This window comes from Lytechinus pictus, chromosome 10, assembly GCF_037042905.1.
Source record: "Lytechinus pictus isolate F3 Inbred chromosome 10, Lp3.0, whole genome shotgun sequence".
NCBI classification, from domain to species: domain Eukaryota; kingdom Metazoa; phylum Echinodermata; class Echinoidea; order Temnopleuroida; family Toxopneustidae; genus Lytechinus; species Lytechinus pictus.
In genome coordinates, this window is record NC_087254.1 from 14,077,457 (window position 1) to 14,096,000 (window position 18,544).

Here is an 18,544-nt window from a genome sequence, read left to right on the forward strand (position 1 = left end):
GGAAGTCATTTCCAGTTACCCAACTGGTTCCAGTTAGGATTTCCAGTTGCCCAATGGGTTCCAGTTAGGATTTCCAGTTGCCCAACTGGTTTCAACTGGAAATTGTTATATTCCAGTTAAAACCAATTGAAACCAGTTGAAACCAATTGAAACCAATTGAAACCAGTTGGAAATCCAACTGGTTTCAATTGGATTTTGGTCCTGGGTTTGACGCAGAATTAGAAAACAACCTTCTGTAAAAAGAAAATTAATTAACTAATAATAAAAATAATGATAATGATAAATAGGTTTAAATTGCGAGGCTCTATAAAAGGTGGCGACTCGAGGTTTGTGTTTCACTTTGATTCTTACAAGCGTGTACTATACGGGGTGACTTGCCTGGAATATGGGCAAAGAAAGTTTTCTCTGTTACTCAGATCATGGTATATAGGTCAAACATAGATATATATATATATAAGGTCAAATTTATTGCTGTACACATGCGTGACCAAATTATTTCTAAACACCCCCTAAACGAGATTTTCTCTGTTTGCAAAATAATTCATTGAACAAGTTTTTCGTGGGCTCTTTTGGCAGGCCCTATAACAAGTTGTCGCCATATGACGCCGAGGGGAAAAAGCTCGAGGTAAAACATACCCTAAACACGTTTGGCTAGTCTTTAAAAAAAAGCTTTGAAAAAAAATACCCTAAATACCTTTGACCCTGCGATTGTTCATTGACCAGTTTTTCAAAACCATGCACGGCCTTTTTTGTTGGAAAATCTGTGTTTTTGATACCCTTATAACGAGTGCACGTGTGGCCCGTGTCCAAAACTGAAAAATAAACACCCTTATAATTTTTAAACACTTTGTTGGAACTATATAACAATGCATTACCTCTTTGCCTCTTTTATCTCATCCGTGTCCAACACGCGGAATGTAATATATATATAAGCCCATAGATATGGTTGTCTCGGAATGAACGGATTTGGGGGAATATGGGGAGTAGAGTGGAAGAAGATCAAAAGCGCGGAATTTTTAATGTTATAACCAAATAGTTTTGTCATAATAAGGAAACTTTTCTTTCGACGTGGAAAACGGAGTATATAAGGATGGGGAAAACAATGCATGGTACAAGCAAACTTATGTATCAAATTCGAAAGATGACTTCCAGTGTACATGTATACGTGCGTCCCACAAAAAACGAAACCGAGATTTATCGATGATTTATCATAACTTAATCACAAATACAATAGAGAAATGACCTACCATTGCAAAGCTTAGAATCTCCTCTTTCATCTAAAATTACTTAGATTATTTCTCATTCACGCATGAGTGAGCAAAAACAATTTGAAGAGGGGATATCAAAAAGTCACTTGGCGGGCTGTATCTGGGTTTCGAAAAGAAAACCACATTTTTAAAAAGTTCAGTATCTCCTCTTTAATTTGATACGTCATTTCCAGAAAATGGTCAAGAAATAACAAAGTTTTGGTTCAATAATTTCATTAAATGAAAAGGTTTTACAGGATAGCGTTCAGACTCACTCGACACTCCGTTTTGTTGACGATCAGCCATGCATTAAGTTTTTTGTTAACAGTGCGATAGCTTCTGTGGGAAACTAGTGAAAACACATTTAATTAATGAAATTATGGAAATACAAGCATTGCTTCGAGGGAACAGAACTTTTTTACTTCTTGACCGTTTTCTGTGATTAAGGTATCAAATAAAAGAACAGATATTGAAATTTTTAGGCATGTGATTTTCTTTTTGAAATTCAGATACCCCCGCCAAAGGATTTTTTGGTATCCTTTCTTCAAATTGTTTTTGCTCACTCATGCGTGAATGAGGAATAATCTTAATAATTTCAGATGAAAGAGGAGATTCTAAGCTTTACAATGGTAGGTCATTTGTCTATTGTGTTCATGATTAAGTTATGATAAATCTTTCGTTTTTTGTGGGACGCACTGTATAGACTTTTCTTTTGGAAAAGGACAAAGAAAAACTGTTTCGTCCCTTTCCCCTTTGTTTATCCTTCTCTTTTCTCCTTCCCTTTTCTCCCTTCGTTTCTCCTTCCCTTTTCTCCCTTCGTTTCGCCTTCCCTTTTCTCCCTTCGTTTCTCCTTCCCTCTTCTCCCTTCGTTTCGCCTTCCCTTTTCTCCCTTCGTTTCGCCTTCCCTTTTCTCCCTTCGTTTCTCCTTCCCTCTTCTTCCTTCGTTTCTCTTTCCCTTTTCTCCCTTCGTTTCGCCTTCCCTTTTCTCCCTTCGTTTCGCCTTCCCCTTTCTCCCTTCGTTTCTCCTTCCCTCTTCGTTTCTCTTCCCTTCGTTTCTCCTTCCCTTTTCTTCCTTCGTTTTGCCTTCCCTTTTCTCCCTTTGTTTCGCCTTCCCTTTTCTCCCTTCGTTTCTCCTTCCCTCTTCGTTTCTCTTTCCCTTTTATCCCTTCGTTTCTCCTTCCCTCTTCTCCCTTCGTTTCTCTTTCTCTCTATTCCTTTCGTTTCTTCTTCCCTTTGTTTCCTTCTTTTCCCTCGCCCTCTCTCTCTCTCTGATTATCCCCTTTCCTCTCTAATTCTTCACCTCTTTCTCCTCATTCTATCAAAACATCTGCCACCACACAGCCACCCATGAAACCTAAATAAATAAGGCGAAAAGACGTATTATCGATCAATTAACACGTATAGTTTACTTTCATTTCTGCACATCTTAACATGAGAATAACATTAATCCACATTGTGAATATATCAATAATTATACCGGCTTTATTGTAAATACCTACTTATATTAACGCTGTTTTATTGGGTTAATCTCAAAATTAAGGGACAAATCATTGACGGAAATTAAATGCGGGAAATACTGTCAGAAGCTAATAAATTTCGACACTTTTCATTCTCAAGTGCATGTGATTTAACTTAAAATTTTGACGAAAAATTGCAATAAGGCGAAAGTAATTTATTTCCTCATCATTTTCCTTAAATGGGGGATCCCAACTAGGTAATAAACTAAATGTGTAAAAGAAGAAAAAGCAAGACAAAAGGGATGGTGGAAGTTTGAAACAAATTGGAAAGCATTAACAAAATGTTTGAAATGACAATAGTTATGAATGCTTTAAAAATCATATCTCTTTGTATTCTCTCCAATTTGTCACATACTTTATGTATTTATTGTTTTGATATAAGCCCCTTTTCACTCAAAGGTCATAACAAAAGCACAGTGTTGCATGTCCGCCTGATAGAAAAATATAATTTGAAGTATAACTTGATAAAAAAAAATTTCGTCACACCACTGATCTGTTTCGCACCTTCCCTACATTTGGCACCACCTATGTGGCCAATTTGAAGTCCACATAGTGATAACAGCTTTTAACAACTTTTTAGATTTGATGTTGTTTGTCCATCTTAAACTTTCACCTTCCTGCTTCTTTGATTTTTTTTTTCAATTAAAATATGGGATGGAGTCCCCTTGAATTAAAATCCTGGCAAACAAAAGGCAACTTATTATCTTTGCCATATGACCCCCCCAAAAAAAAACATATATATATATGACAGGTATCAGATTTACCAGATATGTTGGATGTTTTTAGGAAGCACTTAACTCATCGAGTCATAATACAGGGAAGTCTACAGGGTGGTACCCTTTTTTAATATTAATAATGACCAAAAAAAAAACGTCAACAGACTAATGTTAAGAGAAGAGGGATAGGGAAAGGGAGGAAACAAGAGTACAAATAAATGAGATCTGAGTCGTTCTATATATTAATTATTGACAAAAAATAAGTTGTCTTGCCCTCCCCCTCCCATTTACCTCAAAATACAAGTACACCGGTATGTACCTAGAAGTAGTACATTAAAAAACACACACACACATGGCTTGCAGTACACTTTAAGAAAATTATTGAAAGACAATACAGGTAGATATAGGCCTCACAGGGGATATGCCAGGAAATTCAAGAAGGGGGGGGGGGCAATCTGATGATATAAATGTTTCTCAATTGAGTACAAAGGGCAAAATTGTGTTAAAAACAGGTTTCCGACAGAAATTCGAAAAAAAGAATTCCAAGACTTTTCCATGACTTTTCCATTACTAAATTGTTGCTTTCCATGACTTCCCTAGAGTTATGTAGAATTTGGGATGTCACAAAACTGGGAAAAATGGAAATCACGAACACCAATTATAATAGCAGAGTATGAGAGTTGAGAGACACAACAAACTGGAAAGCTGCCATAGCCAAGAGGTAAATGCAATTCCATGACTTTTCCATGACTTTTCAAAAATTTTCCACATTCCCTGACTTTTCCATGACCACAAATTTTCCAGGATTTTCCATGACAGTGGGAACCCTGTAAAAATTGCAAGCCTCTCTTTTTTCATACTCTTCTTTCTCCATTCTTTCCTGTTCAACATAGTTGTACATTTAAATGATATTAAGTTATTGAATGAACAAGACAGGGATGGACAAATGGATGGACCACCCTAAAACAGAATGCATCTGGCACCATCTTCTTGTACATGGGCAGAAACATTTAAAGAAAAATCTGAATATACAAAAATAAGGGATACTACACTCTTTTCTTGTACCATTGAGCATTATGAGACAAAAAGGGTGATCTTTAACATTATGAGCCTGGATAATGATTACTTTTTACATCAGAAGCATATGAACAATATACTGTAAACTTTAGTTGAGTCTTAAATCCTTCATTCATTCTCTTCTCGCAATGGATTGAACTAATTGAATATCAATGCCATTTTATATGGGGGGGGGGCCAAGTCCCCAATTTATGAAAATACCACGGTACCAATTTTTCTCCCATGTAAGGCAAGTTAAACTTTTCTTGAGGAATTAGTTTAGTAGATAAAATTATGTGACAAACAAGTGTTGCTTAAAAGGAAGTAAAATATAACCACCTCTTTCTAGACATAAAACAAATGCATACATGTAGGCGTTGCTTTTCACCTTTTGGTAAACGTTAGCATATATATTTACCGCTTTTTCTTTTTCTTATGACTTTTCTTGTGATACTTCAGGGAGCTGCGATTGTCAAAGCGTTTTTCACACTTGGAGCATCCATACGGTTTAATTCCGGTGTGAATTTTGAGATGGCCCTTGAGTCTATGCTTCGTGTAGAATATCTTGTCGCAGAGTAGGCATTGGTAATCCTTCACACCAGGAATGATAGGGGTACTGCTATGCCTCTGACCCTGATCACCTGGAGAGGCCCTACCATTCTCACCTTGGAATGAGTCATCTACACTATGGTCCACATCAAGAGGACTTTGATCAGCACCTCGATTCACTATTCCATTTGGAGGTGCTGAAACGACACTTTGGACGGAATATGGCTCGATAGGCCGGGAATACGTCCTTTTGTGTCCATTCGCCTCATGTAGCTTGAGTTTCCGAAGACTGTCAAATCTGTTCGGGCAGATGCTACATTGAAAAGGGTAGTCCTTGACACACTCAGATTTTAGACGTTCTATCCTTTGGTGTTTACCAAGGTCTTGCTCATGTTTGAAACCTTGATAACATCGTGTACATGAGTGGGGATGGGTGTCATCATGAACCCTCATGTGCCTCTTTAGGACTGACCTGGAAGCACAACTCTTGTGACATACATTGCAAACAGATTTCAAGGATATGGTTGCTGTTGCACTATTCACACTACTATCAGCCTTACATGTGTGAGCATGCAAATCGTTTTCTTGTAGGAATTCCATTCCACACATGCAACATAATTGATGGATGGCAAAATGACTCTTCTCGTGAGAGGCCAAATTGCTTGGGGAAACAAATGATTTGGGACAGCATTTACATTTGTATGGACGCACCCCCGTGTGATGCCTCATATGAATTCGATGCTCTCTGCGCCCAATGAATTGCTTTGAGCAAAAAGAACATTTAAACTCACGATGCCTTAAGTGAAGGTTCATATGGTTCTGCCAGGAAGAATGATTTTTCAACACCTTGTTACAAATAGGACAATGAGTAAGTTCACATCCACCAAAGTCCCAATTTCTCTGTTTTGTACCCCTCTCTGTTGGCAAAATTTTACAGTTAAGAAGACTACATCTATGGCTTGTCAGTTGATGATTTCGGAAAAATTTCTCCCCGCACAAGGCACAGCAGTAATGGCGGCTCGATCTATTGTGGATCACCACGTGACCTTCAAGACTTTCCACAGAAAGAAACTTTTCTTCGCATATAGCACACTGTAGTCGCTCATCCCTCTCAACATTCCGACCATGTGCATGTTTCATATGCTTCCGGTAGTTTCCCCACACTATAAATGATTTCTTCTTTTTACACACATCACACTTGTATTGTACTGAGTTTGTAACGTTCAATGCGCATTCTCCGTTACTTTCCTTTCCATTCTCTATCAATGCTTCATTAGATAATTGATGTTTGTCATTTCCCCAAAGACCTGATGATGCATTAATGCGCTCTTGTGCAGCTTCGATGCCATGTTCCATGTTCTCTTCTGAAGTTGGGTTCGCAGAGTTAACGGTCTCCGGAGGAATATTTTCTCCATTATCCTGCAGGGTTATAGTTTCACTTTGAGCTTGGGTCTGTTCCATTTTCTTCCTGCAATGAATGACTTTCTTGTGCCTTTTAAGTGAAGATTGCTTCCTGAATCTCCGGAGGCACAGTTTGCATTCGTATGGACAGTCATTCGCACTCTGTGATGCATGTCTGGGGCGCGACTTTCTGTGATGTATGGTTAGGTATTGCTTCACTCTGAATCTTTCACTGCACCAAGGACACTTATGAGGATGGGTGTCTTTATGAACTGATAGATGCTCTATCAGGGTAGATCCGAGGTCAAAATTTGCTTGACATATACTGCATAGCAGTTTATCACCATTCATACCAAACTGTTCATCTGATTGACATTCATGGCATTTCATCAAACTAATATTTTTGAATTCCTCTCCACAAACACAGCATTTATAATACACTTCACTGTGTACTTTTTCATGTGAACCCAAATTACTCTTTGAGATGAACGTCTTGTCACACAATGAACACTTGAAAGGTCTGTCGGTAGTGTGCCGCCTCATCATGTGATTTTGTAATTCCCTTTTCCCAGTAAACTGCTCAGAACATACAGAGCATTTGAAGCTCCCTTGACCAAGGTGGATAATCATATGTTTTCGCCAACCTTCGTTTGAGTGAAATGACTTGTTACAAATAGGGCAATGGTTATTATGCAAATCAGGAGATTTCCATTTTCTCTTTCTACAACCGGTTGCAAGAGCAAACTGTTCAAGGTCAACGAGATGGCATCTGTGTCGACCTAGTTGGTAATCACGAAGGAATTTTTCACCACACAAGGCACAGCTGTACACTTTCTCATTGAAGGTCAACATGGTCTTCTGGGCTACCACGTGCTTCTGGAATTCCTCATTGGCTGAAGACTGCTTGGCACAACCAGAATCATCATAGATCTTTCCTTTCCCTTTACCATGTTTTGCCATGTAATGATTCTCCAATCTCTTGGCCTCTACAAATCGCTTGCCACAAATAGAACACTGGATCCTTTCCTTTCCATTACTGTGCATCAGCATATGTTTCTTTAATCTCCCTACCACCATATACCGCTTGCCACAAACTGAACACTGTATCTTTCCTTTTCCACGGTCATCTTCCTCATGCATGTAAGACACATGATTCTTATAGTGAATGTGCCTTTGGAATTTCTTTCCACATTTTTTACATTCATAGCTAAGTTTACTTTTGCTCTCTCCGCCTTTTGTATTATTCTCAATCGAGTCTTCGGATGGATGATTGCTTCCTGTCTGATCTCTATCTTCCTCATCGCCACTGGATTCTGTTTTTATATTCAGTTCTACTTTCAACATTCTAAAAAAAGTATAAACAGCAAATACACTGATTGTATAGCTGCACAAGCCCACGTCTATGCTTTAATACAAGTTTATCACAGGCCAAAATCCACTACAACTAACATTCAACGCAACTTTGTTATCACCTCTGGAATTGTCATAACTGGAAACAAAGTCATCAAAGCACCTTGTCCATGTTCATATGTCTGCAGTGTTCATCATACATGTAGCACAGAATAGATGATTGAAGGTTTTTCCTGCATTGAAATTCATCTCTTTGTTTGTACGACATAAGATCCAGCTTGTTGATTATGCTTCACAACCTGGTGTTTTCTGTAATAAAAAAAACAGAAAAAAATGAAAATAACTTGACGATAAGAGAACCACCTCAATAATGGACAAAAGCACACAATATGGCATTGTATGCGAGTATCAGGATTTGGATTTTATCATTTTAATACTTGAAACATACAATGTCCACATTAATTATTTGATAGCATTTCATTTGATCTTCAATTCTGATACTTTTCATCAATTGGTTTTACTCATTTTGACAGAAAATGAAATATGAATATGATACATTCTATTCATGCACAAGCTCACTTTGCTTCATGAAGTTTATCACAGGCCAAAATAAAGCAACTTCACCTCTGAATTGTCTTTGCAGTGTTGCAGCACAGAATGGACGGTTGGAGGATTTTCCTGCATTCGAGTTGATCTATTTCTTTGTAAGATATGAGTGATGTATAAGATCCAGCTTGTTGATGTTTTCTGTAATCAGGAAAAGACAGAAGACATGAAAATACACATTTAACATAATCCTCTTACTAATGGACAAAACACAAAAGCATGCAATATGACACACATGAGTGTCAGGCTTGCAAGCATCATAGCCTGATATTCACTGGAATTTCATAATTGAAATATTGTGTCCCATGGAATTATTTGATAAGGTTTCATTTAATCTCAATTTCTGATACTTTTCATTGGTTTAATTCATTTTACAGAAAATAAAATATAAATATGAATATGAAACATTCTATTGATGCACAAGCTTACTATGCTTTATGAGTTTATTACAGTCCAAAATACATTACAATATTTTCAATTAAAATTCAAAGCAAATTATCACCTCTGTATTGTCATAATTAGAATTTTTCCCAAAGCAGCTTGTCCAAGTTCAAAATCCTCTATTGGAGTTCATGCATGAGATTTTGAAAAGCACCCTAAACAAGTATTTTCCATGTTCTGAAAATGCACCCCTTAACAAGTATTGGCATGTGAAACCCTGCCCTTAACAAGTATTGGAAACAAAACAGTACCCTTGACAAGTATTCCCTGAATATTGACCCCCTCCCCCTAAACCTTGAAGTACAACGATATCTTAATTGTTATGTCACCACGGCGGACGTCTAGTCTGCTGGGCAAACACTTCACTCGAGTTAAGGGTCTGAATGTGCAACCTACTCATGCCTTGTGTACTGTAGGCCCTCTCGCTGTATTGGAACAGCAAGTTTTGTATGTGCTAGTCTTTGTTTTGTGGGGGCACACTTGTTGATCAAAGTTCCAATCAGGGTCTTTGCCTGCAGACTAGCAGACGTCGGGTTTTACTTTCATTGGGTTTAGTACCACCCCACACACCCTCGCTCCGATTCGGACCCTAAACACATAGTGTTAGGGAAAAAAATAGTTTCTCCATCATTCATAAAGTATTTTAATTAGTCTTTTAATCTATAAATACATGTACCCTCGCAAATTGGACCGTAAACACATAGTTTTCCTAGTGAAATATAACTTATACCCTCCTTTTCATTATTTCAGTGTTTTGACACCCTTATTAGGTTACGTAAGTAACGTGCCCTATTGAAAAGGAGATCCTTTTTATCCTTTAAATATCAAATGAATATTAAAAGCTGTAACGTTTACAGGACTTGATATCATTTAATTCCCCCTCGTATTTATGTATTCATGCTAAAATCTTGCCTCCCCTATATCATAAAAATATCATAAAAACTGCTTTCTAATTTTGACTGAAACAAGTATTTTACGATTCGTGATATTTATCGGCCGATGCAAGTATTTTTTAAATCTAAGTTGACAGTTCTACACGCGTGTGGTATCTAGGTATCGATAACAACTGCAAAATGGCGACATAAACAGTAGGCCTGGGACGAATGTCATTTTTACTATTTGATTATTTCCTGAAAAAAACAATCGAATGATTAGATTGTTCGTCGGGAATCACGTCTTTGAAGTCACAATAGTTGACCTACTTTTTGGTGACCTCCCGAATGAAGAAATCTCCATCAAAGTCACATGTCTAGTTATCATAAATGAAAGTAGGCCCTTTTCCCCCCTTCTCCATGATTTTTATATCAAAAGAAACTACATGAAATTAGATTAAATCTTCCAGTTTATTGTTCAAATGAAAATCTTTCCTAAATCAATGCTGGTACCCTGGTATTATGCATGCATCCCTCCAAGTGCCACACCCCTGCATATGAATGAATCAACCCAGATCAGCTGAGTCAAAAGATGTCTTATGAAGTATTCTTTGAGACTGACACGCAGGTGGTGCATCTCACTTCTTGAAAAATTTCATCCCTTGCCCACACCATGTCCCCACCCCCACTTGTGGCATTCCCCACACATGTATTTCAAACAAATATTTTTCATTTGAAATACCTTTCAAAGTTACAAATTTTTATCATTTGAACCTACATGTATAACTTGGTCTGTTTTTGGAGACTAGTCGAGAAAGTAGGTGACGGCGGCGCAGGAACGTGTTGGAATGTTGTTTTGCTTGTGCGAGGGGGATGTAAAAAAGTTTGCCTTGTTTTGAAACATGAAAGGAATTCTCCGACTCCCACCCCTATCTTTCTCCCTCTCTCTCTCTCCCTCACACACACAGATGGGGAGGGGTCAATTTCTGAAGTCATGACCTTTCCTGATAAGGGAAGCACGTGGCTTCTTCTTTGTTTCCCAAAAAGTTTCATTGGCTATCGAAGCTCCAATCAGCTCAAGTGAGCTGGTTGTGTGTTTACTTTCTGTTTTGAGCACGCAGACAATATATATTGTGTATCGAGGGCAAGGTAGGATGAACATTTTCGGAGCTCTTTCAGATCGGTGTTAAACTGTGAATGTGATACAATCATTGATCATTTTTGACAAATTACCTCAGTAACATCATTTTTAAACCTGTATCAAGTATTCAAAAAACGTTTTCATCAGTTTTTTGTCATTTTGTTATTACTTGGGTAATCGAGTTATCCCAAAGTCATAATCGGGATCTGTCGAACATTCGATTAGTGTAAATTTTGCTAATCGATTGGCGATCGGCGGCAAGCCATTCGAACCATTCGATCAATCGATGTTTACTCCCAGGCCTAGTAAACAGACTGGGTAAGTAAATGCTCGTGCTATTAATTTTTTTAAATTTACTACTATTTATTGAATAAATATAAGGAACTTTAATAAAAACTGGGGGAAAATATTGTTTTGGCCCATGTACATTACTTACTTTGGCCTTGGCCCACCCATGGGTTCATATCGTCTCGCGTGCGAAGGAATATCAGTCATATGCACGCGACACACACGACACATCTAAAATATACTGGGCTTTTGCCCACATAGAATATCACGCATAATCTGGTATTTCACATTCTGCTATGACACTTACCGAATCATTTAGATCCTTCCGTGACTTCTCCTTGAAGTTTCTTTTAAAAAATATGTATATTTTCTTGATCTTCAGTGAAGATTTCACGGAGATAAAAATTCGTCAGCGTGGATATCAATTTTCGCCTGAAGAGGGCGCGCGATTTATATTCATATAAAAGACACGACAAGAGAAAGACTAGGCACCTACACTATTTTACACGCAAATCGACGCAAGGCATTACGCGAAGTCCGTGAAGTGTCCAATATTTTCATTGTATAGACTTTGGTATAGTGCCGTATTATTGACGTTCGTTAAAGCTTGTACTGCTGGTTTCGTTCCAGGCATGTGTATTTTTTATTTTTTTTTTTTATTAGTCATTGTTTTGAATTAATTGCAAAAAAGGGTTATCATCGCCAATAGTAATCTTGAATTATGTTTTTGAAGGTATTTCATTTTTGGGTAAGAGTTCCATATGCACCCCCCACTAAAATAAAAACATGGAGAAGGTTCAGAATAATATATCTAGCCCTAATATCGAACATATATGATGGGGAAGTGGAAATACATACCAAAATATGGCTTTATTCCGTCAAATTTCGAGCGAGATCTTGTGCGTGTAATTGTCCATAGACATCGGTTTATTTAGTCAGTAAAGGGTCTGCGAGTCAAGACTAGTCGAACTATCGGCTGATAATCGTAAAAATACCCTTTCCGGTATCAGCGCTTCTCGCTAGCATAGCGGGAAAGGTCTTGACTGCATATCAAACGAGGTGAGTTCGAGTCCCAACTAAGGTAAGCAACAGTAAAAAAATGATAGAAAAATCTGAAGTGAACGTACCGGAAGTCTCAACAATCTTGTTATTTTTGGTGGGGGGTGCATATGGAACTCTTTCCCATTTTTGGTGCCCATAATTAGTAAATTAATAAGAATTGCGCATTCAAAGAATTTAGACACAGTTATAATATAAAATTACCAAGGAGCTGAATCAAGGTTGTGAAATTTATTAGCGCCACCAACGGGCTTCCTTGTATTTCCATAGAAGAGACAAGCGGCAAATATTACTTCAGCAATGAAGCGATGTTTGCCGACTACTTCGAAATCCAGGGTCAAACACGGTCCCTTGTACGAGGTTAGTATGTATACTAACCTCGTCGTAATCGTATTAGTGTGAGTGGCCTTGGCCCAAGGCTTTGGCTCAAAACGTATAAAGGAAATTATGTGATTTAAGTTTAAGACACCCATGGGTACATTACCGCCGCCGTGCACAGGATAACCACTTGCACGGCACTTGCAATGCCTTTAGGGCTATATGTTTCAAATTAGCTATACATAAAGATTTTACATGAGATAAGCTTTGGAAATGAAACTTACAAAACGATATGAAGCCAATTTCAATTCCTCTCTGTCTTTCTGGTACTTTATATCGATGATTTTTCTTGATGTCGATGCAGGCATGGGGCCGATTCGCTGGTTCTCTCTAAACGCACAGAGAGGGCGCGCGATATCATTTAATAAACTTGCTTGTTTACGTCAGATCAGCTGTACTGCTGGTTGCGTTCTAGGCGCTCCGCATTTTTTTCGCTGTTCAGCGTTATTTTATGATGTAGCGCCATCAGCGATTATACGTGACATGCAACCTGTTGATTTTTTTGGTACAATTTCCTATTATGCGCCGGCGACTTGAATCTAGACTGTTCGATAGGAAAAATTCGCATTTCGATTGTTGTTTGCGTAATTTCCACCGCAGTATGAAGGATGACTAAGGACGGATCGAACGAAGTATCGTGGTTGAGATTTGGAGGTAAGCGATAAAAACACTTTTATAAATAATTTCCAATTCCTTTTTACAATGAACTTAAATCATACGATCAAGATTAACATAGTGGAAAAATATTGAAAGGTTTGGCTTGTTTTAGTCCCTCACATTCGTGTGATGAATGAAAACGTCAAAATGCACTATGAAATCACATGCGTTGTGCCACTCACACTAGTACGAGGTTAGTATATATACTAACCTCGTACACCGAACCGTGTTTGACCCTTGATTTCGAAGTAGTCGGCAAACATCGCTTCATTGCTGACGTAATATTTGCCGAAACTCCTTCTCGCTACTCACCGGGGCTCTTTCCGGTAAGTAGCAATACATTAAAAAATTAAAAATGTAATTTGAATATAATAATCAGTCAAAAAGAGCAAATTTTGCTTACCTCGGCCTGGAAAGTAACTTCGCTTGTCTCTTCTACGGAAATACAAGGAGGCCCGTTGGTGGCGCTAATAAATTTCACAACCTTGATTCAGCTCCTCGGTAATTTTATAACTGTGTCTAAATTCTTTGAATTCGCAATTCTTATGATTAATTTACTAATTATGGGCACCAATAAATGAAATACCTTCAAACATGTCAAAAACATAATTCAAGATTATTATTGGCGATGATAACACTTTTCTGCAATTAATTAAAAACGATGACTAATAAAGAAAAATTGAAAAAAATATACGTGCCTGGAACGAAACCAGCAGTAGGCTACAGGCTTTAACGAACATCAATAATACAGTATACCAAAGTCTTTACAATGAAAAGATTGGACACTTCACGGACTTTGCGTAATGACCTGCGTCAATTTGCGTGTAAAATAGTGTAGGTGCCTAGTCTTTCCCTTGTCGTGTCTTTGATATGAATATAAATCGCGCGCCCTCTTTAGACGAAAATTGATATCGGCGCTGACCAAATTTTATCTCCATGAAATCTTCACTAAAGATCAAGAAAATATACATATTTTTTAGAAGAAACTTCAAGGAGAAGTCACGGAAGGATCTAAATGATTGGGTAAGTGTCATAGCAGAATGTGAAATCCCTAATTATGTGTGATGTTTTATGTGGGCGAAAGCCCAGTTACGGATGTGTCGTGTGTGTCGCGTTATTATGAATGATATTCCTTCGCACGCTAGATGATATGAGCCCATGGGTGGCGTTGTGCGAGGTTAGTACGGTATACTAACCTCGCAGTCGCATGTTGTGTGAGCGGTCCATAGACAGCAAAGTTAGTTTCACCGTGGGAAAACTATACAGGGAGCTATGCCATCCCGCCCCAGGCTTCATGGAGAGTAAGCCTACGACACAGTAGATAATTTTACTCTCCAGAAGCCTCCAGGCTAGGCTGGAGTAGACCAAAAGCTTCGGTCTCTGTTATGTTGGTTGTTCAGCTGAACTCCGTTGGCTTCACTCACCAAATACAGAGACCGAAGTTCTAGCGCGATATTGGATTTGGGTATCCAATTTCAGAGACAGTCTCCAGTTTTGGAGACCAATTTCCTTTGTTTACATTTGCTGCAAAAGGATTACCTTGGCGGCAAATAAAATTATGATAAGCAGATTCCTCATGAAAAATTACCCCCTTTCACCATCTACTTTAAAAATTCACCGTCTACTTTTGCTTTGATCACTCTGGGGCTACACCGCTATTCCAACGCGTGTTGGAAAAGTCGACGCCAGACGGGTACGTTTTGGCCTTGAATTTCCAGCAAATTAATCAAAATTACGGCCTAAATTTAGGTCTATGTTATCAATTATATACTAATTTCATAATTATAATGTAAAACGGGTACTCACGGGTTCTTTTCTTTCCAAATTTTGTGTTTTCATCGCCTCTTCTGGCCAACTCTTGCGATGGATTTTGTCGCCATAGGATCCTGTACGTGCAAATCCAGGGCGAGTTGTCACATGACGCTCGCGAGTCTCTAGGGGTAATGGCCTTTAATCAAGGCGTTCTTTTTGCTATAATTTTATAATGACGCTTAAATATCGAAATCAATGTAGACGAGTCTGTGCAGGGGCATAACAGGGGTATATAAGAGGGGGCATCCCAGGACCAAAATCCAATTGAAACCAGTTGGATTTCCAACTGGTTTCAATTGGTTTCAATTGGTTTTAACTGGTTTCAATTGGTTTTAACTGGAATTTAACAATTTCCAGTTGAAACCAATTGAAACCAGTTGGGCAACTGGAAATCCTAACTGGAACCAGTTGGGTAACTGGAAATGACTTCCAATTGGAAATGATTTCTAACTGGAACCAGTTGAGTAACTGGAAATCCCAACTGGAACCAGTTTGCATGGCAACTGGAAATCCTAACTGGAACCAGTTGGGCAACTGGAAATCCTAACTGGAACCAGTTGGGTAACTGGAAATGACTTCCAACTGGAAATGATTTCTAACTGGAACCAGTTGAGTAACTGGAAATCCCAACTGGAACCAGTTGGGCAACTGGAAATCCTAACTGGAACCAGTTGGGCAACTGGAAATCCTAACTGGAACCAGTTGGGTAACTGGAAATGACTTCCAACTGGAAATGATTTCCAACTGGAAATGATTTCCAACTGGAAATGATTTCTAACTGGAACCAGTTGGGTAACTGGAAATCCTAACTGGAACCAGTTGGGTAACTGGAAATGACTTCCAATTGGAAATGATTTCTAACTGGAACCAGTTGAGTAACTGGAAATCCCAACTGGAACCAGTTGGGCAACTGGAAATCCTAACTGGAACCAGTTGGGTAACTGGAAATGACTTCCAACTGGAAATGATTTCTAACTGGAACCAGTTGGGTAACTGGAAATCCTAACTTGAACCATGCAGTTGTGTAACTGGAAATCCTAACTGGTACCAATTGGGTAACTGGAGATGACTTCTAACTGGAAAGATGGGTAACTGGAAATGAATTCTAATTGGAACCAGTTGGGTAACTGGAAATAAAACTGGAACCAGTTGGGTAACTGGAAATGATTTCCAATTGGTTTCCAATTGGAAATTTTCCAGTTACCCAACTGGATCCAATTGAAACCAGTTAATTTGCATATTATCTGCCAGTGTGCACAGATTAATGTTTTATGAGATCCATCATCATTAACAATGTATCTATTTAATTCTTTTCAATTTCAAGTGCCACACTTTTTTAAGATAAGTATTTAGAATACTTAGCAGTGAAAACCATGTTCATAAATGTTATAGATTATAATTAAAACAGATTAAAGGATAATTAGTACACCTCTAACTGTTACCAAATTACATCAAATAAAAATACAAATATTTGAAGATCTTCCATATAATAAATACATATGAAAGTCTGTATTTTATCAATGCCCTTTACATTGGTATTAATAGACATATAATACTGCTTCTGTGTTGGCAAATGAGCAATAGTTAGTGCAAATGCTAATTAATTTGTAACTAATTAAGTTCATTCCAATTAGTTCCAATTGGATCCAGTTGGAAACCAATTGGTTTCAACTGGTTCCAGTTGAAACCAGTTGCCTCCAATTGGTTTCAACTGGAACCAATTGAAACCAGTTGCCTCCAATTGGTTTCAACTGGAACCAATTGAAACCAGTTGCCTCCAATTGGATTCAATTGGTTTTAATAGGGAAATTGGAACAACTGCACCAATTGCCAACTGGTTCCAGTTGCCCAATTGGTTTTAACTGGAACCAATTGGCAACTGGTTTTCAATTGGAACCAGTTGTTCCAATTTCCCTATTGAAACCAGTTGGCCAACTGGTTTCAATTGGTTTTGCCCTAATTGGTTTTAACTGGATTTTGGTCCTGGGATAGTACATGTCGCATGTGGAAGATACAAGTTACGTAATGTAAGTCCCGAGCACTAGCGTACCTAGGGGGGGGGGGGCAGTCTGCCCCCCCCCGATGAGTCACAAACCCATGCAAATTACATATCTCTGCCCCCCGGCCCCCCTGACGAGCTTGAAAACCTATTTTGCCCCCCCCCCCCGACGAGCTTGAATACCTATTTTGCCCCCCCTGGCGAGCTTGAAGACTTTTTTTTTGCTTGTCAAATTTTTTCTGGTACGATTGAAGACCTTTTTCATTGAAGAGCCTTTTTTTCCTTTTTTTTTGCTTGTCAAATTTTTTGGCGGCCGATTTTGCCCCCCTGTGGAAAATCCTAGGTACGCCATGCACTGCCCGCGCTACATGTATGTTGGTAGCCCTGGGACCTCTGGATATTAACTAATCCAATTTAATTACAGATGGCAGATTTTTTTATTATCTGAGTAGCCCCCCCCCCCCGGATTATTTGTTCTCACATTACTTTCCTTTTTAAATTTCCTTTCGTTCTTTCTTTCATTTTTCTTTCTTTCTTCCTTCCGTTGCTCCTATGTTTTTTTTTCAGGTGAAATCCACTCGGGGGATGGCCAGCCATGCCCCCATCTGTTTATGCCTCTGAGATGTAGGCTATACTCATGATCTTAATCTTCGATTTTCCAAAGTAGGGGGGTGCAATTTCTCAAGTAAAATTTGACAACCCCCCCAAAAAGGTTATCACAGAAAAATTGTCATTTTGTCTCGCGTAAGATTTGACAAGTAAAAAGAAAAGATGGTTACTAAAAATAAAAGACTCATTTTGTCCGTGTAATATTTGGCAAGCCTCCCCCCCCCCAAGTTTAACATATCGGAGGCGCGATGGCTCAGTCGGTAGAGCAGGGGTTTCGGATTCCGGTGACCCGGGTTCGATTCCCAAGTGGTGCGCTAGTGCCCTTAAGGCTTATCCTCATTACCAGGTCCCTCGGAGAGGACCTTAAGCCGTTGGTCCCCTGGTTGCTTGCTCACAGGCATTCGTGCTTTTTTAGCAGTCAGGTAAAAAATCTCGATATAACATAACATTAAAAAAAAGTGAAGGTCATTTTGTCCTGCGTGAAATTTTAAAAGTAATAAAAAGATGGTCACTAAAATTGAAGTTCATTTTGTTTGTGAAATATTTGGCAAGCCCCCCTCCCAAAAAAAGGTTTTAACTAAAAATGATTGAAGGCCATTTTGTTCCTCTTAAAATTTGTCAAGTATAAAAAAAAAAATCACTAAAAAATGAAGGTCATTTGTCCCACCTAAAATTTGACAAGCCCCCCCCCCCCCTAAAAAAAAATGAAAGGTATATAGCTGATAATGATTGAAGATCATTTTTTCTTGCATAACATTTTACAAAAAAAAGTGTGTCACTATTTGGCGAGCCCCCTACCCTCCAAAAAAAAGGTTTAATTAATAATGATCGAAGGTCATTTTGTCT

General features: G+C 38.5%; 1 protein-coding gene across 3 annotated transcripts; it reads right to left on the bottom strand.

The window, feature by feature from the left end:
- Window positions 1–2,627: 2,627 nt before the first annotated feature.
- LOC129269144 (zinc finger protein 665-like) lies at window positions 2,628–15,174 on the bottom strand. Of its 3 annotated transcripts, none has more exons than XM_064105379.1 (3): window positions 15,085–15,174; window positions 8,461–8,583; window positions 2,628–8,145 (listed from the first exon to the last, which is right to left on the bottom strand). In XM_064105379.1, exon 3 carries the CDS (start codon window positions 7,828–7,830, stop codon window positions 4,951–4,953), a length of 2,880 nt encoding a protein of 959 aa, XP_063961449.1. In that variant the 5' UTR covers window positions 7,831–8,145; window positions 8,461–8,583; window positions 15,085–15,174; the 3' UTR covers window positions 2,628–4,950. The 3 variants fall into 3 exon arrangements, with proteins under 3 accessions (XP_063961449.1, XP_063961448.1, XP_063961450.1); XM_064105378.1 differs by having other exon boundaries at window positions 8,416–8,583; XM_064105380.1 differs by lacking the exon at window positions 15,085–15,174 and adding an exon at window positions 8,945–9,016 and having other exon boundaries at window positions 8,416–8,583.
- Between the last annotated feature and the right edge of the window lie 3,370 nt (window positions 15,175–18,544).

What these genes read in the sequence shown, in the direction of transcription:
- LOC129269144 (XM_064105379.1), bottom strand. Translation starts at nt 7,830, where the DNA reads ATGTTGAAAGTAGAACTGAATATAAAAACAGAATCCAGTGGCGATGAG.